Source organism: Panicum virgatum, chromosome 4N, assembly GCF_016808335.1.
Source record: "Panicum virgatum strain AP13 chromosome 4N, P.virgatum_v5, whole genome shotgun sequence".
NCBI lineage: Eukaryota > Viridiplantae > Streptophyta > Magnoliopsida > Poales > Poaceae > Panicum > Panicum virgatum.
Window position 1 is genome coordinate 42,000,484 of NC_053148.1, and position 27,807 is coordinate 42,028,290.

A 27,807-nucleotide genomic window follows, 5' to 3' on the forward strand; every position below is an offset into this window, starting at 1 on the left:
CGGCCGATCGTTTTAATGGAATTGATCGGAAACGAATTTATCCCGTGTAATTTGTCTTGGCATCGCTGTTTCCGCATACCGATCAACCAACATGTCTTGTCTCGAGTGAGTGCCGTTCCTTGCTGTGGAAGATGGGGCCACAGGGGGCCGTTACCCCGCGACCGTCCCGTTATTGACTTCAGACTTCACAGACTCGCGGGGTCGGTCGTCACCCAAGGGAGGTCGGGAACGGACCGGCCTCGGTGTTGCGCAACGGGAGTTCGGCCCATCGGGCCCGGCCCGCTTCCCGCCTGACGGGGGTACGCGCCGGACGCACTTGATGTTGTGCCATTTCGGATTTTTCGCCAGCCGGTGTGGCCCACCAGTCCAATCCCTTTGGCCCTTTAGTACGCGGAGTGAGGGGTTTACCTCCTCCCTTGCCCGGCTCTTGCCTTCTTTCCCCGCCGCCTCTAGTGTCCACCCTCCTCCTTGCTCTCGCTTGTTACTGCTCTCGCCTCTGCTCCCTTCTCCAACATCCCATCGGAGCCCAGGCGTGGTGATGTCGCTGTGGACACCGTCTTCCATGACCGAGGCCCAGCTCGAGAAGCTGGCTGCGGAGGGGTCGATTCCCCCGAGGGGCGTGGTTCACTGGAGGGCGCCGCCGCCCGAAGAAGTTAGTCCCCATCCGCGCCCTGACGAGGTGGTCTCCTTCCGCATCTTCTACGCGCGGGGTCTCGGGCATCCTGCCCATCCCTTCCTGCTGGGCTTGCTGGAGGAATGGAAAATCGGGTTGCATCATCTCAACCCCACTAGGATGTTGCACATCGCGGGTTTCGTGACGGTGTGCTAGGCGTTCCTCGGGATAGATCCTCACGTGGATCTATTCCGGGAGGTGTTCGTCGGTCGCCCAGTCACACTGAGGCGTGAAGCCGGCGCGTCGCGCTCGGAGGCGATAATCGCACCCGTCGGTGGTTTTGGCCTGCAGCGGAAACCTAGGAAGGCCTCGTATCCCCGCTACACTCCTGTGGACAACAACTGGGGGTGGCACGATGAGTGGTTCTATATTCAGAATCCATCCGGCAGAGAGGAGGCATTCCTGGCATTTACTAGGAACGCCCTGGAGAAGCAGGATAGTTGGACCTGGGGAGCCTCCCGGAGGAGGAAGAATCATGTGGAAGCGATTGAGGAGGTGCTGAAGGGCTTGGTGGCGCACGGTCTGGATGGTGCCCGTGTTTTCGCCACCATCTTCTTCCGCAGAGTGCACGTTCTCTCTGCGTCACGGGGGAGATGTGGGATTACGAGCACGACGAACCACGAGAGGAGCTGCAAGACCCCGACAGCTCTGGGCTGTGGAGGTGGCTTGAAGGCATGATAGCGGGGGAGACCCGCCGCTCCATCGGTGGGCCGTCTCCTTTTTGGTCGGGGTCGCCCCCTAACCTGGTAAGCGTTCGTTTCATCTTTAATTTTTCGCCCTTTTTCGGTATCTTTCCGTCTCTGTCTGTCATACCCTTGTTCGTGGTCGCAGGGTCTTGGCAAGCCCAAATCCCTCCCTCACCGCAACAAGGGGCCGGAAGGGGCTAAAATTACCCACCACTGCCATTACGATAAAAATTAGCCTAAAATATCCATGTGCCTAATTAAAAATTACACATCAATGTCATTATAAAAAATTAAATATAAATATCATTTAGCTATGTATCAGTTACAAACATATACTATTAATAAAAACTAAAGCTAACAACAGTCAATCAAAATAAAAAATAAGAATAATTATATGCATAATATTATTGAAGATCAACAAATCAAATTGTTATTATAGATAGATCATATTTGAATTGTTTTAACCAACAATAAGATATAATTTATGATAATGAACAGGGTGATATATGATAATAAATAGTACAATCTTTAAAAAATAGTAAAATTATAATGACATGTAAATTTTTAAATCTTCAATACTAGCCACACAATTGTGCGAACCATACGCCTAGTTAATTTTTATATGTATACCTTGGAGATGTAAAATTTAGGGTGGGCCAGGGCCCACCCGGCCACCCTAGATACGTCACTGCTCCTGCACAAAGACGACGCCTACTAGCTAGGGGTGGTGGTGCGAGTTCGAGTAGGACCAGGCGGCTACCTTCACGTGGCTCCGCAGTCCGCATTGCCCGCCTCCGCCGGCTCTCTGTGGGCTCAAAGATTTGATAGGATTCACTAATGTTATACCGGCAACTAATATTTGACTGTTAGTTCTAAAGCTATGGTATCTAACTGATCCTCGGACCATTCTCAGCAGAAGGTTTCGTATGACGACTTCTAAGACAGCCACATCATCTAAACTTATTTTTTTTGTTGATGAACATACCAATAATACCTTTAATGCATGATTTGATTTCATAGGCCAGACATATAATAATTTAATTACAATGCACCAATTAGATCCAATCAAATGGATGAAACTCTCTAACTCTCAATGCCAGTTTCATAGTCCTGGACAGCATACATCCAATTTTATCTAAATGAATATCTTCTATATGATCATTGTTAGATAGTTTAGGATCACTAGCCTAAAAGAGAACCACAAACAAGGCTCGGATTAGGGTCTCATACCATTGATCTTGAGCTCCCATCGCCTTTTATTCCTCTGTTCTTCTCCTCTTGCTTCTTCTAACCACCTTAGGGCATGGGAGAGCCCTTCCCAGTGTTTTCAGCGCCATATAGATTGGGTTTTCTTTATGGGCAGAGGCTTAGATTAGAGCACACCCATGCAGGAGCCTCTCATCTTCTCTGTCTATATGCCCTAAGGGGTTAGCCCCTTATTTATAGGCGCTGCACACTGGGGGGACACCCCCTTTAGTGTGTTCTAGAGTTTTTGACCTCCAATCAAGGTCAAAATTTACTACTTTATCAGCTAGTTTTGGCTGACAGATCACATTCACATTTGTTCACACTAACAATCATAAATACTTTGCCATATCACCACATGTGTTGATTTGCCACATCATTTAATGAGAATGAAAACCCACTAAGAATAGCTCAGTGTATGTGTATACACCAATGCAAGACCTTCCTGGCATCTGATAAGAAAAAACCTGATCTTCATGAGTGTGATATGGAAAAAAATAAAGATAGATAATTCGAATTGAAGTGGCCAACACTTGTTAGCATACCTCCACAATTGTTGGATATTGCATTCAAATATATATAGGAACAGCGGTCTTCCAAAAGGTATGTGTCGTTCCTTTCCTCCACGATTGTCATTGGAATCCTTTCACCGTCGGCGTTGGCGTTTCCAATCTACCTACCTAATTTGTTTGGCTTACTGCAATATCTCATAAAATAAATAAACTCCGATCCCATAACTCCATGATTGCTATGAGTGCAAAAGAGACATGTTCCAGTACTGTAGAGCATTGGCCAATGAGTGATCAGTCGCTTGAACAGCAAAACAATTTATAGCTGCATTGTTTAATATTCAGATCGTGCATCCAGATCGTCCTCGAATACTAGCAACTCATCCAGATCGTCCTCATTTCTCACCAGTTTGTCATGCATAACCACCATTGCACAACCGATCTTCGCGACACGAAGGCATATAACTCTCGTGTTACACACTGAAATGCATGTGCCTGCTGAAATTGAACTGCATGCCTGCACATGCTTCCTGCCCCTTCCCACAAATGGTTCGGCTGTTCTTCCACTACTACTACTGCACCGCATGCAGAGCCTCTATTGCAAGACCAATTGCTTGGGCCGGATCAGGAGGGAGGGTGTCGCGATGAAGCGACCAAGACGGAGAGGCTCCCAGCAGCAAGTTTCTGGTCTGATCCGGCACACACAAAGCATAGTCAATCCAAGCCACCCACACACGACTGGATTTCGGAGGAAATAGGTCGTGGCAAACCGATCCAGACTCGGAGTCCGTTTTGGCAAAATGAGATCTAGCGCCCTCCAAACAAAAGGATCCAAGCCTCAGGCCTCGCATCTTCAGCCGACAGCCGGCTAGCGTGCGCGTACTCGTGTGAGCATGACGGGGCGCACGCATTGCCCTATTTGCAGCACAAACGAAACGGAATAATTTTAGGCCTTGTTCGATTAGACATAGATTCATTTTCGATCAGAAATGTCGGTACCTATAGCAGGGATACCCACTTCTACTGCAGCAAGTCAGGACTCGCGTAGTCATCCGTAACTACGCCATAAGGGGCGGAGCAGCCGGGCCCCACGGGTCAGGCCCTTACCTCACCGGGCCAACGGCCCGGACCCGCTCCTCGCTCTGGGACGGGTCTGGAGACGCCACGTGTTCTTGAGGAGGGGAAGTTCCGAGCCAACAGCCGAGGCCGCGGACCCCCCATAGGGGTCCGGGACCTCCCGCGTCCATCCGGACCTCCCACGCGCGTAGAACCAACATACTGCCGGGGGGTCCGGAGCCGCCACGTGTCCCGCAGGCGCGGGCGCGGGTCTTTCACTGGAAGACTCACCCACCCACCGCATTCAATGCGGGTGGTTGAGGGGTGCTCTGCCGCCGCGGCACGCGGGGCAGCCTTTGTCAGGCCTCACTGTAGACCGCACATTACCGAGGTACACAGTGCAGCTGCCTGCGCCGCATCCGCACAGAGCCCGTCTGCCACATTAATTGGATACGACGGGACGACACTTTTTCATCATGCCGCCTACGCCGCAAGCTACACGGCCCGTTCAGCTACGCTGCAGGCGACGCCGCAAGCTACGCCTGGCGCCGTTTCGACAAGACAGCGCATGGGTATGCTGGACGGAGGATTCCCGCGGGCAGGCAAGGAAATCCAGGAATGAGATCTCCTTCGCCTGCAATGCCATAATGTATGAACAGTACGTTATTTTATACTACATCGGTTGGGCCCACCTGTCGGGGACCCAACGGCCATGTACGCGCATCCCTTGAGATATAAAAGGGAGGCGCTCGCTGCACACACAAGACTCTCTTGAAGCTCTCTGAGGCTCTCTCGAGACTAAGGGAACACAAGCAATACAACACACAGTGGACGTAGGGTATTACGCTTCGGTGGCCCGAACCACTCTAAACCTGCTGTGTTCTTCGTGTTCCTCCAGCGAGATCGAACTAGTCTTATCTAACCCCCGAGTACTCACCCTCTGGGCTAAGGCGGGTGCATTCCGCCACCCGGCTGTGGTTTACCACACCACGACAAGAAATAATAGAAACAATAAGAGATATAACAAAATATTAGGATTCATTCCAGATTAAAAACTAACTGCAACAAAATAGACTCATAATAAGTACAAATAGATACAACAAGAGACCAGTAGATCCAAGCACGATCGTAACTAATTCTATACCGAAGTTCTTCTAGATAGCTTGATAGCTACTATCTAGCTAGCTGTTGAACCTAATAAATTCTAATTACCCAGCTAATGAATTAGCTAGGTAGCTGGATGGGTCCCAACAATATTTAAGTTTGGATTTCTTCGTATCTCCAAGCAAAGATTGCTAGGGGTATATTGTGGGAGTCAGGATGTTATATATGTTCACACATATGCTTCTGCATTCAGAATCTATTCATTAAGAATCACAACATGGTAACACATTCGGGCTGAATTATTCCGTTTCAATTTGTCAGCTGCCTTCTCTACAAGATACATTTCTTTAAATGTGTTAGCAAATTTCAAAACACACCAGTTATAGACAAAATGATTCCCTTGTGTGTATATAATTTGACTAATTTATAGTCAAAATATATGAAATTTGACTTTTCGAAATCCAAATGCGTCAATTAATTTCAAAAGGAGGGAGCAAGAAACACTCAACTAGTTGATTGTATAATATTTCCTTTGTAACTCAAATGCATTGCTACAATTGTTCAACATTTTCATTGTTGCTGGATTGAACAAAACAAGTGATATTATGCCCCTTCATATATCTTATTATAGATTGAATTGATCCATCGACCAGATATAATACCAGTAACCAAGGCTTCATTAATGCATTAATACTTGATTGATAGTTTTGAAGACTTGCGCCAAATCGCCCCTCTCAGGTTGGAACAAGAACGCCCAGACCCTAAGCTTCCTCTCCTCTTGCAACACATCTGTCTCATCAAGAGCCGAACAACATGCTCTACCACCGTAGCAATTGATGACATGTCCCCACAGCTATTGTTTGTAGCCTACCCACCATGCATGAACTTAGATCACCTCGATTCCAATCCAATATAAAAGAATATTTCATCTGTCAATAGAGAGAGCTCACTCATTGCACTCTAAAATTAACAATCAGAATTGACAAAGTCCAGATAATCTTTCATCTGTGAATGTGAATCATAATGGACTGCTACTAGTAGATCAGAAATTAAGTAATTTGTTGGTTTATTACATACAAGAAAGAAAAGATGAGAAAATGAGTTGACACCGGGCGAGGCGATGCGATGCGATTGAACAGCACGAATAGAGGTTTCACGTTCACATGAGGCTTCGTCATTAGGGTGCCTCTAAACCTGATTATTTGAACAACGAACAAACACTAACACTTGGGCATGCCTATGCCCGACCAACCAAGGACAACAACACAACAAGTAGCATTAAGTACTAGTACATAATGATAATTGATAACAACGACGACGACATTGGTTGGTTGGGCACGTCGAGCAGCCATCATCACATCACACCGTCCGGTTGCTTATCATCACCGGCGATGACGATTGGGTGCTGAAGCAGAGTGTGATGACGTGCGGGGGCAGGGAGACGCCGCAGGCGATCGGCAGGTAGAGCATCCTGCCTGGCTCCACAGGGCGCGGCAGGAAAGAATTGACATCTCCACGAAGAAGCGGACAGACAGTGCCAGGCCCGGTCGCCCTCCGCCCTCGCCATCTCCACGAATGAAGCCAGGCCCCGGCAACAGCCCCCCTGCGGTGTGGGGGTTTGCGCGCGCGAGCTGCTTCCTGTGACGAATTCATCGCACCACCCAATACTGGCGAGCGCCACGGTCGCCGCAGCCAGCGATGCCGGGATTGTAATTGGGCAGGGACTCACCCGGCACAAATTGCAGCAGGTGCACAGCATCGGCGGTTGTGCGGGCGGAGGCGGTGTAGGCCCAGGCTGTGCGGGTGGAGGCGGAGATGGAGGTGACTGCCTGTGGCCACCGTGGCGGCCACGGTGGCGCCCGTGGTACCTCCAGGTCGTCGTCAGAGGCCGCCAGCATGGTGCCCCGCAGCAGCAGCGCCGGCGCCATGTCGACGGTGCTCATGTCGATGTGTGTGATGTGTACTCGCCGCACGCTGCTGCTAGCTCGTCTTTAATCTGCTGCACTATGAGCACACAAAGAAAACAAAAAGATCGACGTGTCACCAAATGATCTTGCTTGCTCCATATCTTGGATTGGTTTAATTGAATTTGGTTCACGCTCAACACCACTGAACAACTCTAACTGACGAACAAGATGATTGATTTGATGATGAGGGAGCGGAAGCTCGCTTAATGATTGAATTAGGTTAGAAAGTCTAGGGAAGTACCTCGAAAATTCAGTCGTCCATCTCTCTCTCTTTCCCACCCCCGCTGTGCGACAAAACTTCTATATTTCTGTTTTTGTGAGATTGAAATGGCCTCGAGTCTAGTCTTCAAAAAATACCATCATTTTGTTACCTCCAATGTCTCATTGTTACATCCAATGTCTCAGAATACTGCCCTGGCAGACATAATTTGAAAAGGGGAGGGAGAGGGGACACATTGGCAACTTATCAATTGGGTAACACAGTAATACTGGGAAGTGAATATCATATCGAAGTAGTGCGAGAAAGTCCTGCCTTGCTCCCCATATTTGTATGCTAGGATCATAACCTTTTTTTGCTAGTGACATACAGCTTGACAGTCAGTTAGTTTGACCCTTTTATTACAGCAGAATGCTTTTTTTTCTTTCTGTTTTGTCATGCCTAGCGGGTGAATTTGCATCACTTTGTTTGTAAGCTCATCATTTTCATAAGTGCCGGTAAGCTCATCTATTTTGTGCCCTTTTGGTCACACATTTATATACTTATGTGTTTCAAAAATTTTTTTTGCCGCACACAGCATCAAAGAAATATATGCTGATGTCTGCAACACTTTCTTGAGGTGCTCCCATTTCCAGTTGACAACCCATTTACAAGCTGCGATGCTAATGTGAAATGCAATGTGGGCTGTCTGCAGCAGCGCAGCTTGCAACGTGAAGGAGCCAAACCAAACGCATGGAGGATTGAAGAGCACACAATGGCTTCTCTGCACATAAACTGCACCAACCGGCGTCTCTATATAAATGGTCTACTACAAACATGCCCTATTAAGTGAGAGCTAAGATTAATTACCTTCTTTTACAAAGTCTACGACATTGGGGAAAACAGAGAAAGCCAAGTAGATAACTAATGACTACATCGATCAATGACAATAAATAGGTAGTATGACTACATCACATCGCTGTATGAGTGTTCACATCGCTGTATGAGTGTTCCATGGTTGCAGATCCACAAGCGGCTATCAGTTTTTTTTTGAGAGGAACAGTATTCTTCAGTTAGAGATTGGAAAGCAACTATCAGTTGCCAATCAAGTATGACTTCATGTGCTAGTCAATGTCCAGGCCCAACACCAATCATGTTCCAAACTAGTTGTGAAAGATTGCAGACTTCATGTGCCAGTCAATGTCCAGGCCCAACACCAATCATGTTCCAAACTAGTTGTGGAAGATTGCACGACTAAAATAACTATTCTCTGATCAAATCTACTACTATGCGATAATTAAAAAAAGTCTAAAAATATCTGCTTTCTATTTTGGAGAAGATATGCAGCGAGGGACAGGGAGTTTGTCATTTCCTAATTTATATTATCATTGTCACGACTCCAAACCTATATGAACCTGACTTATGAAACAGTAGGGCATGAAATACATATCGATCGCAGCAGTACTATTTGAGTAGCAGTATATAGGCATATCCAAAGTCCAAACTTCAGTCCCATATCAAAGGAAGCTCAACGCTAACCAGCCCTACACTCACAGACACACTAGTATTTTAGCGACACAACAACAGCCAAAGCACAAGATGAAGCTTGAAAACAAAGGATTAATCAGTAGGCAGACATATTAGAAGTCTTACTGCATTCATAACAGGTAATGTCAAGTATCAAAGCCAGAGTAAATCCCACTCCCTCTCAGGAGCCGCTTCTCCTCCTCAACATAGTTCTTCCCTCTGCTGGCCTGACCACGGTCCCTCTTCCGCTTCTCCTTCTGCGAGAAGGAAGCATTCTTATGGTCTTTCTCTAATAGTAACTGGTTCGGCGGTGCATTCTGCACACCAATAAGCTTCTCTCCTTCAGTTACAGCAGCCCTCGTGCGCTCCCGTTCTTCATAGGACTCGGGTGCAGCTTCTTTGTCATCACGGTCTTTTCCGGTGGACCATGACCAGTTAGATTCCTGCTGAGGACGAACTGTCAAGACAGATGGGCCACCACAGTATCCATGCCGGCTCAAAGCACTGAGATCCACACCACCAGTTTTCTTCTTTGACATGGCGACTGTTCAAGAGCTAAAAACAACGTTAAAATAAATACTTGGAAGTTGGAACAACGATCACTTGGAGTTCATATTACTACATTGAAACTTGCTATTGAGCAAACAAAACTGTGCAGGCTTGCAGCCGTCCCAAAATAGACAACAAAAAGGCCCAGCTTGTAAAGTTTGCTAATCCAACTTTATGGAAGGGAACACTGGATCTATGCAAGCGTGATACATGGGATCTGACGCCCAGAGACTAGCTAAGTGCTGGCCAGAGGTGGTCAGCCTATGGACTTCTTCAGTAGCCCAAATTAGGGTCTCAGCTCTCACAGGGTGGATGATAGCATCAAGACGCCGATGCTCATCATCACTCCCAATCCTTTGCTGATCCCACCTTTTCAATAGGACATTAGTGAGGTAATGCAAGGGTTGGTCATACAACTGCTTCAGTGATCTGCCGAGTCCCAGCCAGGATGAGAATGGGATTACGGAATCACGGTAAGCAGGAACTGGAATGTGCTTCATGAAATGTTGATACATTTTCGCCCTCCTGATCAGAGCACCTGCATGATCCCATTACTACATTAGAAAGACCATTCCTGAGGATCTGCAACAGCTCAGTCCATGTTTCAGGGGTTTCCAGTTAAGAAACACTAGTTTCTTCCCCGATGAACATTCTAGATCTTAAATTAATACTTAGTTGCAACCAATGCATTGAGGTTGAGACTTGAGATTTGGTTATAATTGAGAAAAAAATGCGATAAAATACACCACAGCTATATTTAAAAGCATATTTCTTATTTGCACAAACTCATCCTTGGAAAACTCCAGAAACAAATTTCTTGAATATACCGGCTAACCAGATACACAGGTTAGTAAACCTGAAGCTACAGTAGTAAACCAGCTGAGAGTGGGTTAGTTAAGGAAAGCCAATTCAGTGCTACCGCAATCTGGAAATAAGAAAAGGGTGGGGGTTGGGGGGGTGACCAACGTTTCCAAGAAAATCCAAGCTACTACTGTATGCAAGCATTGGTTTGGGAAACTGAAAACTTCAACTATCCAAATAACTCAAGGATTAAACTACACATAGGAGGCCTAGCTAAAGATGTACAAGATATCATAGACTTCACTCAAATCACATGAAGACTACCATAATCAAAGAGAGCTCTGGTTATGGTGATTACATTGCTAAAGTAAGAATTTCCCCCAATTCTTGGAGCAAAACTTGTTCAATCTGTTTCAGTTGTACACCAACTTTTGTAAGGAAAACAGATATAAACTAAACAAGTCTCTCCAACAACTTGCTTTATTAACTTTACATTTAATCTGACACATTAAGACTAGACCGATATGCAACAGACCAACAGTCTTCATAGGTGGTTCGGAAAAGTAGCATATTTATGTAAAATTGAGAAGATGAAATCTGAAAAGTAATCTATTCATAAGCAGGTCTCGTATTAGGGCCAATGCACACTACAAAAACTTAAACAATCACAGTAAATCATCAATCAACCATATTAGTTTATTACCTACCCACGAGGGTAACACACAAGTGTGAAGTGATTCACGAATCAAAAGCTCTCACCTTCTGCCGTCGAAGCAGCTTTGGAGGAACTGGGCAGACCAAAGGTGTTCCAACCATTCCCCTTACTGGCCTCATCATCAGAATCCGAGCTCATGGAATCATCAGAATATACATCCTGCGGTTCTTCGTGCAGCGTCCCCCTCTTTGCATCTAATACCACAAGTGATGAAAGCGCCACTCCATTAGAAAACAATCTTCATAGATAGTTAAAAGTTAAAAAGTAATCTCATGTTTATAGATGATCGAAAAGCCTATGGCCAATGTTGCATCATTGGGAAGGTTAAAGCTGAACAACAGTAACTACCTGACAACAGGTCACTAACGCATTATTATTACGCATAAACCAGCCTACTCATAATTGGGCAATCAACTCAGGGCCAAAAGCAAAGCACACAAATTTCAACAATCGCAGTGGACTACTCAGGGCCAAAGCAAAGTACAAATCAACCATATCAAGGCTTCAACTAAACCGTGACCGAAGGAGACACATAAGCAAAGCGATTAGTGTGACCTGAGCCAACAAATCACCGGATAGCTCTCACCTTCTAGGCTTCTAACTTTAAAAGGAAAAAAAAAGGAAGAAAAGAACTCTCACCTTCTGCTGTCGCAGCAGCTTTGGAAACGTTCCCGCCCTGCCCCTTGCCGGCCTCTTGGTCGGAATCCGAGCTCGAAGAAGTGCCGGAAGACACGTCCTGGGGCTCCAAGGACGGCGCCGCCCTCTTCATATCTGATACCCACAGACGCGGTCAGAGCCCCTGCATCCGGAAACCGCTGAGAACGCAGAGGAGCAGGGGGTTGGCCTCACCCGAATCACAGAGGAGAAACCTCGCCTGAGGGGATGCGGTTGGGGGGGAGGAGGAGGCGGCGGAGGCGGAGCTCGCCGTCGCAGGTCGCCGGCGCCGGAGACAGATTCCGAGTAAATCGAAACCCTCGACGGCTTGGTTAGTGATGACCTTTTGGGCTTTTGAGTATAGGCAAGATATAGATTATAATCATGGGCCGGCCTAGTAGATAAAATTTGGCCCAGTCCATGGAGCCCTCCTGCTCTGTTAGCATTTTTTTTCCAACACAATACAGCTTCTCCCCTCTGAAATTCTGAAAATGCTGAAAATAGCGAAGCCACTGCATGCCTCTCACAACCGTCGCCTACATAATGACAGAGAGTCATGACATTAAATTTGCTAATGTGGTAGAAGAGAAAGAAGGAGGAGTGTTATAAAATATGAGAGGAATGTTATCATCATAACATTCCTCCGGCTCGGTTACCTATTTCACAATCTAGGTAACCGTGCGATGACACTCCCCACTGAGACTGGACTAAGACCAATTTCAGTGGAGGGTCATGGAAGTGTCATAACATTAAATTTGCTGATGTGGCAGAAGAGAAAGAAGGGAGAGTGTTATGGAATGTGAGAAAAGTGTCATCACCATGACAGTGTTCTGGCTCGGTTATCTAGTTCACAGTATAACCGTGTGATGACATTTCTCACCGATACTTGTCTAAGTACCCACACACACGCAGTTTACAAAGTTAAGACTTCACTTAGAATAACATGTTATCAAATCATGCCAAGTTCAAACTCAGCATATCAGCAGTCTTCTACTAAAAAAACCATACCAAACATTCTCCTCAAATTTATTCTTTCGACTGAAAAATTTATTCATTCATTTCATTATTTGGATCTCACAAATATCGCCAACGTCCACAGCTGATGGATCATCACAAGATTCAACATCAGATTTTGGGCACGGCGGCGAGTGAGGCCTCCAGCTTATCCGCCGGGTGCGACAGGTCGACCATGTCGCCCCTCATGTACTTCTCGTACGAGGCGAGGTCGAAGTGGCCGTGGCCGCACATGGCCATCAGGATGACCTTCTCCTCCCCGGTCTTCTTGCACTCCAGCGCCTCCCGGATCGCCGCCGCGATCGCGTGCGCCGGCTCCGGCGCCGGGATGATGCCCTCCGTCCGGGCGAATTGCAACGCCGCTGTTCCAAGTTCATCAAGCAAGACGGTCACAAGTGTTATCCTGGTTTCGTTCATTTTTCTTGTCGAGAAGTTCTTCGCTGACGAAAAGCAGAGCTGCAGGATACTACCTTGGAAGCATTCGGTCTGCTGTATGGCGACGGCATCCATGAAGCCGAGCTCGTACACATGCGAGATCAGAGGCGCCATTCCATGGTAGCGAAGCCCACCTGCGAATCGATCGAAATGCACTCACTGTTCAATCAATTCAACAAGAACAAGGTGGGGATCAAATCAATCTCGAGGCAAGAAAGAAGCGTGCGAAATTAAACCTGCGTGGATCGGGTCGGGGACGAAGCCGTGGCCGAGCGTGTGCATCTTCATCAGCGGCGTGAGCCCGGCCGTGTCGCCGAAGTCGTAGGCGTAGACGCCCTTGGTGAGCGTGGGGCACGCCGCGGGCTCCACGGCCCTGAACTCCGGGCTCATCCTGCCGGCGAGCTTCTCGCGCATGAACGGGAACGCGAGCCCGCCGAAGTTGGACCCGCCGCCGGTGCAGCCGATGACGACGTCGGGCGGCGCCTCGCCGAGCGCCGCCAGCTGCTCCAGGCACTCCTCGCCGATGACGGTCTGGTGGAGCAGGACGTGGTTCAGCACGCTGCCCAGGCAGTACTTGGTGTCGGCGTCGGTGGCCGCCACCTCCACCGCCTCCGAGATGGCCATCCCGAGGCTGCCCGGGCTGGCCGGGTCCGCCGCCAGGATCGCCCTGCCGGCCTCCGTCACCTCCGACGGCGACGGGTGCACCTTGGCGCCCCACGTCTCCATCATCAGCCGCCGGTACGGCTTCTGTTCGAACGACGCGCGCACCTGCCACACCTCGCAGCTGAGGCCGAAGAGGCTGCTGGCGAAGGAGAGCGCGCTGCCCCACTGGCCGGCGCCGGTCTCGGTGACCACGTTCTTGACCCCCGCGGCGGCGTTGTACCACGCCTGCGGCACGGCGGTGTTGGGCTTGTGCGACCCCGCCGGGCTGGTCCCCTCGTACTTGTAGTAGATCTTCGCCGGCGTGCCGAGCAGCTTCTCCAGCCTCCTGGCCCTGAAGAACGTCGCCAGCATTGCAAGCAAAGAACTCAGCCCACAACTTCTTCCCTGAACTCTGACGAAATCGAAGGCCAATTCAGTTACCTGATGAGCGGCGTCGGGCGCCAGAGCTCGTACACGTCGATGACCTCCTGGGGTATGTCGACGAACCGCTCGTCGGTAAGCTCCTGCCGGATCAGCTCGTCGGGGAACAGGGGCGACAGGTCGCTGGGATGCAGAGGCTGGTGCGTCTGCGGGTGCAGCGGCGGCGGCGGCTTCACCGGCAGGTCGGCGACGAGGTTGTACCATTGCTTGGGGATGCTCACCTTGCCACCCGAGTTCAGACTGGCCCTCGCGGCGAAGCTCAGGCTTCTCCTCCCGCTGGCAGCGACCCTGTGCTTGGGCGTGCAGAGCAGTGAAGAAGCTCTTTGCTCCGGCCCTGCTGCAGTGTAGGCGGTATCCATCAGAACCCAGAAGAGACCTTTGCAATGTGCCAACGACAGAAACCAGGAGGATGAACAGGATCTAATGAACTCTTGTGACGAGAGATCTAGCCCTTGTTTGGATGCATAAAGTTTTGATTGAAAAGTACCGTAGCACTTTTATTTGTATTTGGTAATTTTTATTCGATTATGGGTTAACTAGGCTCAAAAAATTCGTCTCGCAAATTACAAACAAACTGTGTAATTATTTATTTTGTTTAGCTACATTTAATATTTTATGCATGCGTTTAAAGATTCGATGTGTTGAGAAACTTGTAAAGTTTTGGAATTTTGAAAGCAACTAAACAGGGGCTAGAAAATCTTTGTGAGAAGGCTCGAAAAATATTTTTTTTTACTCTAATAGCTGAAAAATATGGTTTTACATAAATACGGTATATATCCATCTGCGCTGATCTGATCGGATCTGGTAGTCACGAGTAGTTGAACGGTCGCATCACACATCCGTTCGTACCAAAAGGGGGAAAGGAAAGTAAAAATTCAGTGCTTGTCAACTTTTTTTCGATGGTCAACTTGGCTGTGCTAAGTGATCTTGGGGTTGGTGCTTGGCAAGAAACAGCATGAAAACGATAATATAGTAAACTCCTGGAGATCTATGCCGGCAGAAACAAAAGCTAAAAAAAATTGCACGGGCACAAGCTTTCCAAGCTGCCATGCCCAATGCCCATGCTCGCCCTCCTTGGCCTGCAACAGCAACCTGTGAGCAATCCAGGCAGGGAAGAGGAGGTTGTTCTTGCTCGTAGCTACGATTAGCTAGGCGAAAAGACCAAGATTGGCAAGATAGAACTAGTTGCAAAGTTTTTTTTTTCTTTTTGAATGGCGACAAACTATTCAAGATCGGCGGGAGGATGAAACGGGTGTGGGTGTGTCCATGGCCGCACCTTGGGGCAGGGCAGGGCGAAGGGTGGCGGCGGCGGAGGCGGCGGCCATCCTCTTCAGCTTCCGATTCCCGTAGAACTCAACTGGCTCCTGCCCTCTGCTGGCTTCAGGGGGGCAGTAGCGACCTAGCTGCGCCGATCTAATGCTGCCGGGCCGGCCGCCGCTGACTGCCGAGCGGTTTAACTAGAGCGCCGCATGGAGCACGCGCGGCGCAACTCGCGCGGATCACGGCGTGATTTTATTCCGAAGAGCTTGCCGGCCTGGGGATTTCTTCTCTCTCAGTCTCACTCTCTGTTGGCTCCAGTGGGAGGAGAGGAGGGAGGCGAAGGGGAGGGAGACGATCCACCGGAGGCGCGATCCGATTTCATCGCTGGATGCCGTGATGGATCCACTACCCGGCGCACGTCGCTGTCCGCGGCGCCTGCGCTTTCAATGGCTGAGCTGACCCCACGGCGGCTGCCGCGGGGTGTCGCTCTTGTGGGCGGTGACGGCAGCTCCGGCGGCTTGCGGGGCAAAAGCAAAGTAAAAAAAGAAACGAAAGCGTCCTTATTTTCCTCTGTTATGACGCGCGTGCGTTTATACCGTGCTAGCTACGAACGGGCGAAAGCTGCGTGGCCGTGCGGGTCGATGAGATCCGCCGCCGCCGCCTGGAGGACGAGGACTCGCGAGCACACGCCACGGCGCCGTCCGGCGCACGGAGCCCGTCGACGCGCCCGCTCCCATCTCCGCTGCTGACCCCCAACAACTCGCCCAAGAGAACTGGGGGGGGGGGGGGGGGGGGGCGTTGGGCGTTGAATATTTGTTGCGAAGTACGTATGGACCACCGGTCAGTGGACGGGACGATGCCACGTTCCATGGACTATGCGTTGAATATTCTTTTTTTTTGAAAAAAATATTTTGGCTCTTGTCATTTGCTCATTTCTCTTCTGTTTTCTTTTTTCTTTCTCATGGCAGGCCAAGAAGCCGAGGAGACCAATAGAATGGGCTAAACTGAGCCGAAGGCGATATCCGATAGTTCCGTTATACATTCAGCCCACGATGGCCCAGTCCAGTAGATAGTAGTTACTTGTTGCGAGTGGTGGTAGTTCCTGGGCCATCATCTTTTGGACCGAGTCATTTTGTTGTGTTTCCATTTTCTCCTCTTTCCCTTTTTTTTAGGCCAGTAGAGCATTGATGCCCATCACTATGGGAAGAGTTTCAGTTTTTTATTGTTTCTGTACGCAAATCAAAGAAAGGGTGGCCCATAATTCTGTCGTATATTGAGCCCACGATGGCCCAGTCTAGTAGTCTCCGCAGGCACCCGTTTGGGTATGCATGCATGAACAATGAGGTTGAGCTTCTACTCGTAGGCGACTGCTTAGAGGTAATATTTATCACAATCTAACTTGATTCTTATATATTTTTAGTTTAAAATTATATAAATTAAAGTCTAATCTTATTGGAGCCCGATGAAGCGCATCTAGGCCCGTAGATGCATTCGGTAAGTTTCGGTGATTAATAACGACCGCATACGACTAACGTGTATTTTGAACGAAATAATCTTTACAAGTTAAGTCTCATATGAAATGTGAAAGAAGACCCCTCAAAATTCATGATCAATCGATTCACGGACTCAATTTTCAAGAATAAGGATCTTTCTAGATTCAAGTGTCACAAGGAGATGAAGGACACTTGATTTAATTTGAGTTTTATAGTTTTTAATTTGTGATCGTACTATTAAGAGGGGTTCTCGGGTTAGTAACTTGACTCAAATTGATTTGGCCTTAGAAACGATGCACACTTGCTCAATTCAGTCCAAGACAGCTCAAAAGAACTCAATAAAATACTTGGAAGAACAAAGGCTCAAAGAAATAATCAACTCCAACTCATTTCAGCCGAAAACAGCAAAAATTAGTTGCACCGGTTACACCGGTGAGTCAGCACCGGTGCATCCGAAGGCGACCGGTTGCACCGGTGCCTCACCACCGGTCTAATCGGACAGTGGTATCTGGGATCAAGCGAGAAACCTCAGTGTCACCGGTTACACTGGTGCCCAGTGATCGAGCACCGGTCTATGCACTGTATTATCCTTCAAAGAGTCTGTTTCTTGGGACAGAACCTTCCCTTCTGCACCGGTTGCACCGGTGGTTTAAATTGGAAGTACCGGTGCATTCACCATGGTATTAACCAGAGACACTGTTTTGGAAATTAAAGAAAACCTTTCAGCACCGGTTACACCGGTGCCTCAAAGGAGCAAGCACCGGTGCATTTTTGTCAGACTGCCACTGTGTCAGATTGTCAATGGCTACTATTTAGTTTTAGTGTGACCGGTTGCACCGGTGCTACCCCAGCGGTTTAACCGGTGCCTACGACTTTTTGGGCAGTTTGTTTCCAACGGCTAGGGGTGCCTCTCCACTCTATATAAGTCGACCCCCTGGCTCATTTATGATGTCTTTGACACATTGAATACCTGAGGCCACCCTAGAGAAGAGAAGAGAAGTGTTTGGAGCCATTGAATGAAGATCTAGTGATTGCAAGTGATTTAAACTTGAAGAAATCAACATTTCTTTGAGTAGCAAGTGTGCTAGTGCTTAGGGTTATCTCAGTGAGGGTCAAGTGAAGCCTTGAGAGCTTATTACTCTTGGTGTTTGACGGCACCTAGATGATTTTGGTGATCGGGTGATTCTTGGTGAGCTCTTGGAGATTTTGGGAGCCCCAAGAGAAGGAGATTGTACATGGTGTGAAGCTCGCCATTCCAGAAATAGAGAAAGAGCATCCTTAGTGAAGACTTGTTTTTTGGTGATGCAATGGAGCGATACCCTTAGTGGGTGCTCCAACGTGGATTAGGGGGGAGCGTCAACTCCTCGATACCATGGGAAAAAATCCAGTTGTCTCGTGTCCCTCTCACTTATATTTCTAGCACGAGATATATCTTGTACTTGCTTAGACTTTTGCTTGGTTGTTTTTGTCTAGGAGTTTGTCATGCTAGTTTGTTTTTTTTTGACTAGATTGTATATTTGTTAGTGTGATCAACTCTAAGGAAGTTGAACATGTTAGTGTGTTATCCTACCTAGAATGATGATGCTAGTGTGCTCTAGTTGATAGGATCAATCTTTGTATATTGGGCAACACTAGTCTAGGTTAAGGACTCGATAGAAATTTGAAAAAGTCTCAATTCAACCCCCCCTTCTTGGGCATCGATCCTTTCAAGTGGTATCAGAGCTTAGCCTCTCTTTTTATAGGCTTAAAATCCTAGAGAATGGCCCCAGAGAGTAGTGGACCACCCAAGCTCGATGGGAGAAACTATAGCTATTGGAAAGCTCGCATGGCGGGTTATCTTTAGGCTCTCAATCCCCTTACTTGGGAGGTCACCGACAAAGCCATTGCCGGTGTTATGGATGAGGATCACACAAAATATAATGCTAGAACTAAGAATGCTTTGTTTGATGCTATTAGTGCAAAAATCTTTGCTCTTGTGCATAGTAAGAAAACCGCTCATGAAGTTTGGGAAGAGCTTGAGACCATTCATGTTGGGTCGAAGAAGCTCTGTGAAGAAAAATACCAAGTGCTAAAAGAGAAACTAAATAAGTTTAAAATGCTTCCTAGCGAATTAGTTGAACAAATATATGCTAGATTGAATGTACTTGTTGAGAATATTAACGCTCTTGAAATTTCTCCTTTGTCTAATAGTGACATCATCCTGAAGATTCTCCACTCATTGCACAAGCCCAAGTACAACATTGTCATATCTTTGCTCTATGAGAAGAATCTTTCCACATTGCAAGTGAGTGATGTCGTTGGAAAAATTTGGTCTCATGAGATGTTACTCTTAGGCGAAATTGATTCTCCACAAGGCAAGAAGGACCTTGCACTCAAGGCTAAAAGTGAGCACAAGTCAAAGAAGAAGAACAAAAGCAAGGCTTCTTCACCAAGCTCAAATGATAATGAGGCTAGTGAAAAATCAAGTGATGTGGATGGAGACATTGAGCTAGCACTTCTCATGAGGAAGACCACCAAGATGATGTCAAGGCTAAACAAGAAAGGGTACAATTATGATCCCAAGAAGAACAAATTTCGTACCCGGAGAAATCAAGACAACTCCAATAAGATGTGCTACAATTGTGGGAAGTACGGGCACCTCCCTTATGATTGCCCCGAACCAATCAAGCCCAACAAAAACCAAGAAGATGAGGGCAATCAACACAAGTACTCAAGGAAGAGCCATGAGAAGAAAGACAAAAGCAAGAAGAGGTCTTTCAAGAGAAAAGAGAATATTAAGGCATTCCTTGGAGAATGGGTCACCGATGGAGAAACCTCAAGGGATGACTCAAATGATGATGAATCCAAGAAGACGATTGTGGAAATTGCCATGCATGATGATGATGAGCCACCTTTACCTCCACCACCAATGTGCTTCATGGCAAGAGATAACAACAAGGTGAGCGATGATGAGGACTCCTCTAGTGATGAAAGTGAAAATGATCTATCTCCAAATGACTTGAAATCCATCCTAGATGAGCACCAACAAGTGATCAAGAATTATAAATCTAGATGCAAAGTTTTTGAAATTCAATATGCTAAGCTTAAAGCCTCACATGAAGAGTTGCTTATTAGAAACAAAGATGTAGTTGAAACTCATGACACATGCATTGTTTCTAGAAAGCAACTTAGAGAGAAACATAACAAGTTACTTACTACACACAATGAATTAGTTGTTAAACATGATGAAGTAGTTGTGCTTAATATTCACTTGTCTCAAGCAACAAGAGACTTAAGCTTGATTATGCTAATTTGAACATGAAATATGAAGAACTTGACTTTGCCTTTAATGCCATGGATGAAGAACTAAAAGCAATTAAAAAGGATGGCATTAAGGAAAACATGTCTACTTCTTGTGATGATCTTGTAGAAGTCTCTCACCCTATTACTTGTGATCATACTTCTCCTACTTGTTCAAAGACTAACCATGATAGGGAGAAAAAACTTGAGAAGGAACTTCAAAGTATGACCTAGTGCATGTACAATATGACAAAGGGAGCACACTTGCACAAGAAAATTCTCTTCCACAATGCAAGGCACTTTGGGACAAATGGACTTAGATTCTTTCCCAAGCCTCCGAAGAATTGTCCAAAGTCGCCAGAGCTCAAAGCATGCTTCACCAAGGAAGTGGACTCCTATTGTCAACATTGTCAAGTTATCGGGCATCATACAAGGGAACGTCCAATTCCTAATCGCCCTCTTCCAACCTTGCCTCCTAACTACAAGTCACAATTCAATGAACATCATTTCTTGTTAAGAAAACTTAAAACTGGCAAAATTAAGACAAAATTCATTGGTATCCAAGAAAAGAAAAAGCTTCCACACCAAATATGGGTTCCTAAAACTTTAGTAACTCATGTCAAAGGACCCAAAGTTACTTGGGTTCCCAAACCTCAAAAGTGATTCATTTGTGTGTAGGTGATTTACAAAGCCGGTGGAAAGCATTGGGTGCTTGATAGCGGACGTAAACAACATATGACCGGCTATGTAAAGATGTTCACCTCACTTGATGAAGATGTGGGCGATCATGAACATGTCACCTTTGGTGATAATTCTAAAGGAAAGATGGTATGTTTGGGTAAGGTGGCCATAACAAAGGATTTATCCATTTCTAATGTTTTACTTGTTGAGTCGGTTAGTTTTAACTTGCTTTCTATAGCTCAACTTTGTGACTTAGGTCTAATATGCACCTTTAGTGATCAAGAGGTTAGTGACAAGCAAAGAGGACAAGAGCTTAATCTTCAAAGGGTTTCAACATGGTAACATTTACCTTGTTGAATTCTCATCTAATGATGCAAGCTTGGCGATGTGTCTTTTCACCAAGAATTCTTTGGGTTGGCTTTGGCATCGCCGCATTGCTCATATTGGGATGAGCCAACTCAAGAAGGCCTTCAAACGAGGTATGGTGGTTGGTGTAAAAGATGTTACATTTGACAAAAACAAATTGTGTAGTGCTTGTCAAGCCGGGAAGCAATTTGCATCATCACATCCCATGAAGGCTTACTTGTCAACATCAAGAAGCTTGGAGCTACTACATATGGATCTCTTTGGACCAACCACCTACAAAAGTCTTGGCGGTAATCTCTATTGTCTTATAATTGTTGATGATTATTCTAAATATACTTGGACTTTCTTTTGAGAGGACTAAAGCAAGACGGTGGGGATCTTCAAGATTTTTGTCAAGCAAGCCCAAAATGAATTTGATTCAAGCGTTGTGAAGGTCCGGAGTGACAATGGCACGGAGTTTAGAAATACACTTGTTGAAGAGCTTTGCAATGACTTGGACATCAAGCATGAGTTTTCATCAACATACACACCCCAACAAAATGGAGTGGTGGAGAGGAAGAACAAGACATTGATTACTTTTGCAAGCGTAATGTTGGATGACTATGGCATCTCACAAAAATTTTAGACGGAAGCCATCAACACCGCATGTCATGCATCCAACCGGGTTTATCTCCACTACTTCCTAAAGAAGACGCCATATGAACTTCTCATTGGGACAAAACCCAACATCTCCTACTTCCGGGTCTTCGGTTGCAAATGCTATATCTTCAAGAAAAGGAAGCACCTAGGTAAGTTTGAAAGTAGATGTGATGTTGGTTTTCTTGTTGGTTATTCATCAAACTCCAAAACATATCGAGTATTCAATAATGCCACACGCATGATTGAAGAAACTTGTGATGTGGAGTTTGATGAGACTAATGGCTCCCAAGGGGAAGGTTTCTCTTGTAATGATGTAGGTGATGAACCACTGCAAGAAGTCATGAAAAACATTACCATTGGACAAATCAAGCCAAATGAGGAGGATGAAGAGAATGCAAATCCATCCACTCAAGTAGAAGCCTCTTCCAAGGATGACTCTAAGGTTGAAGAAGTAACTACACCAACAAATCATCATGATGAGTCATCCGATGAAGAAGATGATGCTTCTCATCCTCCTCAAGAAATTTAAGATGGGCAAGTGGTTCAAGAACAACTTCCATTTGATGACACTCACATCACAAGTGAGCAAGCCCAAGATCAAGATCAAGATCAAGATGTCGAACCACTAGAAGATCCTTCATCTCAATCACAAGAGAGGCCAACAAGAACTTCAAGGAACTATCCCATTGACTTGGTCATGGGTGACTCTTCCGGTGGAGTAAGAACTCGTAGACGTCAATATGTCTCTTTTTGTGAACATTACTCGTTTGTTTCTTGCTTGGAACCCACAAATATAGATGAAGCGCTTGAGGACCCGAATTGGGTAATGGCTATGCAAGAAGAGCTCAACAACTTCACCCACAATGAAGTTTGGGTTCTTGAAGAGCGTCCTCTAGGCAAGAACATCATTGGTACCAAGTGGGTCTTCCGCAACAAACAAGATGAACATCGTGTGGTGGTTCGAAACAAGGCAAGACATGTGGCTAAGGGCTTTGCACAAGTTGAAGGGTTGGATTTTGGTGAAATATTTGCCCCCGTTGCAAGACTTGAAGCCATTCGTATCCTCTTAGCATATATTTCACATCATAACATGAAACTCTTTCAAATGGATGTGAAGAGTGCTTTCTTAAATGGTTTTATTAATGAGTTGGTGTTTGTTGAACAACCTTCCGGGTTTGAGGACCCTAGATATCCTAATCATGTTTATAGGTTGCACAAGGCACTCTACGAGCTCAAGCAAGCGCCTAGGACTTGGTATGAACGCCTTCGTGACTTCCTCCTTAACAAGGGCTTCAAGATCGGGAGGGTGGATACTACATTATTCACATGAATCATCAATGAAGAACTATTCGTATGCCAAATTTATGTTGATGATATCATTTTTGGTTCAACTAACCCCACTCTTTGCAAAGAATTGGGAGATATGATGGCTAGGGAATTCGAGATGTCCATGATCGGTGAGCTCAACTTCTTCCTTGGGTTTCAAATCAAGCAATTGAAGGAAGGGACTTTAATCCATCAAAAAAATATACAAGAGATATCCTCAAGAAATTCAAGATGGATGATTGCAAGCCGATCAAGACTCCAATGCCAACCAATGAACATCTTGACTTAGATGAGGGAGGTAAATCGGTTGACCAAACTCTTTATCATTCTATGATTGGGTCGCTTCTTTACCTAACCGCATATAGGCCCGATATCATGTTTAGTGTATGTATGTGCGCTAGCTTTCAAGCAAATCCTAAGGAATCATACCTTAGTGCCGTTAAGTGGATCCTTAGATATCTCAAACATACACCTAGCATAGGCTTGTGGTACCCCAAAGGTGCTAGTTTTACACTCTTGAGATACTCGGATTCGGACTTTGCCGGATGTCGTGTGGATCGCAAGAGCACATCGGGTGGGTGCCACTTGCTAGGGCGTTCCTTGGTCTCTTGGTCTTCAAAGAAACAAAATTCAGTGGCCTTATCAACCACGGAGGAGGAATACATTGCCGCCGGGGCTTGTTGTGCTCAAATCCTCTACATGAAGCAAAGCTTCTTGGACTATGGTGTGGTATTAGATAGGATCCCGCTCCTTTGTGATAATGAGAGTGCCGTAAAAATTGCTAATAACCCGGTTCAACACTCTCGCACAAAGCACATAGATATTCGCCATCACTTTCTAATAGATCACGTGGCAAGGAATGATATATCACTTTGTTGTGTTCGTTCCGAAAATCAATTGGCGGATATCTTCACAAAACCTCTAGATGAGAGCACCTTTTGTAGGTTGCGAAGTGAGCTTAACGTGCTAGATGCTTCTAACGTCTTGTAATTGTCTTGTCATATAGATGCATTTCATATGTTCATACTAGGGGCTTGTCTAACCTTGTCAAGATAGTGATGAACATGGGTCTTGCATGAGCTGGTGGTTCCTTGTTTCGCTCATGGCATGTAGAATGGTTCATCATGAAGAAGCTTGCCGAGGGTTCAAACTTGACAAGATAGATTTAAATTTATGCAATGCCTTCTTCTTGTCATATATCGTACATTCATGTTTAAATTCCCGCTTTGCATGAGCATTGCATTTCGTTAGTAGCATCACAAGGGAGCAAATCACACTTCGAGAATGATATTCATGCCAAATATGATATATCAACTCCATAAGAGTGATAAGATCAATGTTGCGCTTTTATGCCTAGTGAGTCATGTCCTAGCGAACTTGAAATCTAAATTTTTAAGTTCATAGGCCGTATGGCACATACATTTCTTGGATCTTGTGTTTCTCCCGCTTGGGTTTTAATTTACCTATGTTATGTAAAAGCTTGCAAGCAACTGTAAGTATGAGTGCTTGAGGGGTGAAATTGTCTCACCAAAATGGTCCGATTTAAGTGTTTATTGCCTTGGTTTTTCTGAAATTGGATCATGAGTAGAGCTTTTAGTTCAGCAAAAAACTTCCTCCATCACCGGTTAAACCGGAGGCCAGGCACCGGTGCATCCGATGAGTCTCGGTTGAACCAAAGCCTAGTCAACGGTCGAACCGGTGCCTCTGGGTATTTTCGGCGCCCAAAAATTTCCTCTCTAAACGATGCCACGGAGATTGCACCGACGCCTAGTGGTTACACCGGTGCCCATTGACCGGTGCAACTGGTGCCTCTGTGTTGACCTGGATTCAAACTTAATTAAACCGAGTCAACATTGCACCGGTGCTTGGCACCTCTGCACCACCGGTGCTTCTGGTGCAACTAGGGTTTGCGGGCCTGTTTTCTCTGTTTCACTTAAACATCCGTGGGCCCCGCATGTCATTTTCACCCACCCGTTCGCTTTCCTCCTCACCGCCTGAGCGCGCCGCTCGTACACCCGACCGCCACTGCTCCCTCCATGCGCTGTTTGCCACCGCGCCACCACACTTCTTCGCCGCCGCTCGCACAGCCGCCCTGTGCCTTTGTGCCGCCGACACACCATGCCCTAGCACCTCCTTTGCTCTCGCCGTCAGCCCTGCTCCGCCGCGCGCCACCACCTCCACTGCACCACCACCACCTTTCAGCACCGCCATGCGCCAGTGCACCCCTGGATCGAGATCCAGCACCTCCCTTTCCACCTCAAGCTCCGCCCATAACTTGTTCGACGTTTTGCCTCAGGAAATTTTCACGTCGATTCCTTCCGGATTCTTCTCGGTATGAGTTGCTCCTTTGCTATGGCACGTGTTTGTTCAAAGTTAGTTGACTCCTTGCTTACACATCACACTTTGCTAGCACTTGTGCACAATTTCTTGTCACATATCTTTTGCACTCTTTTGCAATTCACGTTCAAATCTTCTTTAGTATGCAAACGTCGCAGAACATCCACTAGAAGCACATGTTTAGGCTCATATCCATCCTTGCTTTGCTCAGGGCTTCTTTTGTCTAGAGTATAATCTAGTATTGTTATATATTATTTCTCGCCCTAACTCTAGTATCTTCCACCGGTTTTCTCTCAGAGATGGCAGGAGATAAGAAAGGAAAAGGCAAGGCAGTTGTTGAGGCGAAGAAGAAGAGATCTCGCGATGAACGCGAGTGGGACCATGCACTTGCAGCTGCTGTAGCAGCAGATCAGCCACAGCTCTCTGTTAGGATCAGAGGCTCGGAAGCAGAGGCCGAGAGGCAGGGGGAGCCAGAGGACACACCATAGCTATGCCATTCTGTGCATACACGTGCCTCGGAGACAGCTCAGCCCACACTGCCTCCTCGCGTTTGTCCACGGACCTGAGGAGGTGCAGTTCAGAAGTGAGGGACTCGCATGTAGCCGCAGCAGCAGACAGAGACTGACACTCAGACTGGGTATCAGCCCGGAGGTGACAGTTCCTCAGAGTCGTACATGGTTGGTATCATTGACCTCAGAGGGATGCCGTCGCACAAGGCGCTTTCGACTTATCACTTCTCAGACCTGGTTTCCGGAGCAGAGAGGGTAGAACGTTGACCGCCGGTTCTACACTCGGATATAGATGGTGTTCTACTATGCCTACTGTCAGTTGGGTGTTAGGTTCAGTGAGCACAGGAGACTCCACTGGGGATCTCTCAGAGTGGCAGCAAGGGGAGTCCCTATACTCCCGTTCTTTGAGGTATACCCAAGACTGCAAGCACTGCTCAGCGACAGGGACCGATATGTCCATGAGTGGGTCCGAGTTTTCTACGCCACTCTGTTTGTTGATGAGGACCGAGAGTTTATTGAGTTCACTTTCCAGGGGAGCCACTGCAGGCTGACACGAGAGAGGCCGGCTGCTTTACTTGGAGTGCCACACACAACAGAGCCCCACTCTCTACACCACCTGACCTACGGTGATGTCGAGCCTCCCCGTCTTCCTCACCAGCCGTACCCACCTCCAGATGAGGAGGCCAGTATTCTGTTCATTCAGCCGTTTCTGTCCGGGACACCGAGGAACCCAGACAGACTCGCGCCGCTTGCCAAGACTATTCACCTAGCTCTTTGGCGGAGTCTGCTCTATAGGCTGGGGTACAATGAGGGACTCACAGCTCTGCAGCAGTGGCTTTTGATTCACATCTTGACAGGCAGACAATTTGATATTGTAGATCTTTTTATCTGTGAGTTAGAGGAGGTGATCTATGACGGGATGACAGCTCACCGTCAGCAGTCGTTCGTGCACTGGATCAGCTGAATCCTAGCTCAGCTCGGGCAGAACGCCCATATGGACGAGCTGCAACACTCGAGGTTGAGCTTCAAGGAGGAGTCACCACCTGCACCTCGAGATGGCATATGTGGCCCGAGAGGCCAGCGCCTAGCACAGAGGACTTTGGACGAGTGTGCTTTGGCTGAGGGCAGAGTTCGGGATGAGGAGAGGGCTGCCAAGGACGCCGCTTTGGACGAGGCAGAGGCACAACTTCCCAGGTTCTTGGCTGTGGACACAGACGACTCAGAGGACGACGAGGACTATATTCCGACCATTTCTGTCCCCCGAGCTGCTCATGACGACGAGGTAGGTTCTTCACGTGGTCCAGTCCCTGCACCACCAGTTACAGCCACTCAAGTGTCTCAGCCAGACTCGGTTGCAGCTCTTCTCCAGACACTTAGAGAGGAGCAGCGCTCACAGAGGGGGATACAGAGCCAGTTACTAGCTGAGCAGGCTCGCCAGGTGAAGGCTCAGACACTCCTCATTGTTGACGCTCCTTAGCGCCCCAATTTATGTACCACAAGCGCACGGATCGTGGTAGCTTTTCTCTTAGAGTACTCCCCCAAGGTTTATCAATCTGTGGATCGACAAGGAACTACCTAAGGTTTTCCATCTAATCTAACAGATCTATCCTAACATGAAGCATGAATTGCACATATAGAGTAAACCTTTGATAGATATGAGTGTTGTGTAAAGGTTGATCTCATCCATGAACATAGGCGTAACC

At 47.0% G+C, this 27,807-nt stretch overlaps 3 protein-coding genes across 5 annotated transcripts; 1 reads left to right on the top strand and 2 right to left on the bottom strand.

Moving 5' to 3' along the window:
• Window positions 1–8,867: 8,867 nt before the first annotated feature.
• Window positions 8,868–12,044, bottom strand: LOC120671197 (protein RDM1-like). Of its 2 annotated transcripts, none has more exons than XM_039951481.1 (4): window positions 11,878–12,044; window positions 11,668–11,799; window positions 11,073–11,222; window positions 8,868–9,507 (listed from the first exon to the last, which is right to left on the bottom strand). In XM_039951481.1, the coding sequence occupies exons 2-4, from the start codon at window positions 11,795–11,797 to the stop codon at window positions 9,110–9,112; spliced, it is 678 nt and encodes a 225-aa protein (XP_039807415.1). In that variant the 5' UTR covers window positions 11,798–11,799; window positions 11,878–12,044; the 3' UTR covers window positions 8,868–9,109. The 2 variants fall into 2 exon arrangements, with proteins under 2 accessions (XP_039807415.1, XP_039807416.1); XM_039951482.1 differs by having other exon boundaries at window positions 8,868–10,050.
• A 469-nt stretch (window positions 12,045–12,513) lies between these two features.
• On the bottom strand, window positions 12,514–15,956 carry LOC120671198 (tryptophan synthase beta chain 2-like). 2 transcript variants are annotated; one of them, XM_039951484.1, is made up of 5 exons: window positions 15,491–15,956; window positions 14,215–14,548; window positions 13,368–14,125; window positions 13,167–13,265; window positions 12,514–13,058 (listed from the first exon to the last, which is right to left on the bottom strand). In XM_039951484.1, the coding sequence occupies exons 1-5, from the start codon at window positions 15,537–15,539 to the stop codon at window positions 12,808–12,810; spliced, it is 1,491 nt and encodes a 496-aa protein (XP_039807418.1). In that variant the 5' UTR covers window positions 15,540–15,956; the 3' UTR covers window positions 12,514–12,807. The 2 variants fall into 2 exon arrangements, with proteins under 2 accessions (XP_039807418.1, XP_039807417.1); XM_039951483.1 differs by having other exon boundaries at window positions 14,215–14,551; window positions 15,491–15,954.
• Window positions 15,957–18,861: 2,905 nt separating this feature from the next.
• LOC120669409 lies at window positions 18,862–26,083 on the top strand. Its single transcript, XM_039949168.1, has 2 exons — window positions 18,862–19,939; window positions 25,893–26,083. Exons 1-2 carry the CDS (start codon window positions 18,862–18,864, stop codon window positions 26,081–26,083), a joined length of 1,269 nt encoding a protein of 422 aa, XP_039805102.1.
• Window positions 26,084–27,807: the final 1,724 nt, after the last annotated feature.

Bases quoted from the DNA above. Each gene is read 5' to 3' on its own strand.
- LOC120671197 (XM_039951481.1), bottom strand. From the start codon at position 11,797: ATGAAGAGGGCGGCGCCGTCCTTGGAGCCCCAGGACGTGTCTTCCGGC. The intron at 11,223-11,667 runs GTGAGAGTTCTT...TTGTGGTATTAG, and splicing joins AGCTGCTGCGACAGCAGAAG to ATGCAAAGAGGGGGACGCTG. The intron at 9,508-11,072 runs GTGAGAGCTTTT...GCTCTTGAACAG, and splicing joins AGCTGCTTCGACGGCAGAAG to TCGCCATGTCAAAGAAGAAA.
- LOC120671198 (XM_039951483.1), bottom strand. From the start codon at position 15,539: ATGGCCGCCGCCTCCGCCGCCGCCACCCTTCGCCCTGCCCTGCCCCAA. The intron at 14,126-14,214 runs GTAACTGAATTG...GACGTTCTTCAG, and splicing joins CGCCCGACGCCGCTCATCAG to GGCCAGGAGGCTGGAGAAGC. The intron at 13,059-13,166 runs GTAGTATCCTGC...AACTTGGAACAG, and splicing joins GCAGACCGAATGCTTCCAAG to CGGCGTTGCAATTCGCCCGG.
- LOC120669409 (XM_039949168.1), top strand. From the start codon at position 18,862: ATGGATGAGGATCACACAAAATATAATGCTAGAACTAAGAATGCTTTG. The intron at 19,940-25,892 runs GTGAAAATGATC...GTTTTCTCTCAG, and splicing joins GGACTCCTCTAGTGATGAAA to AGATGGCAGGAGATAAGAAA.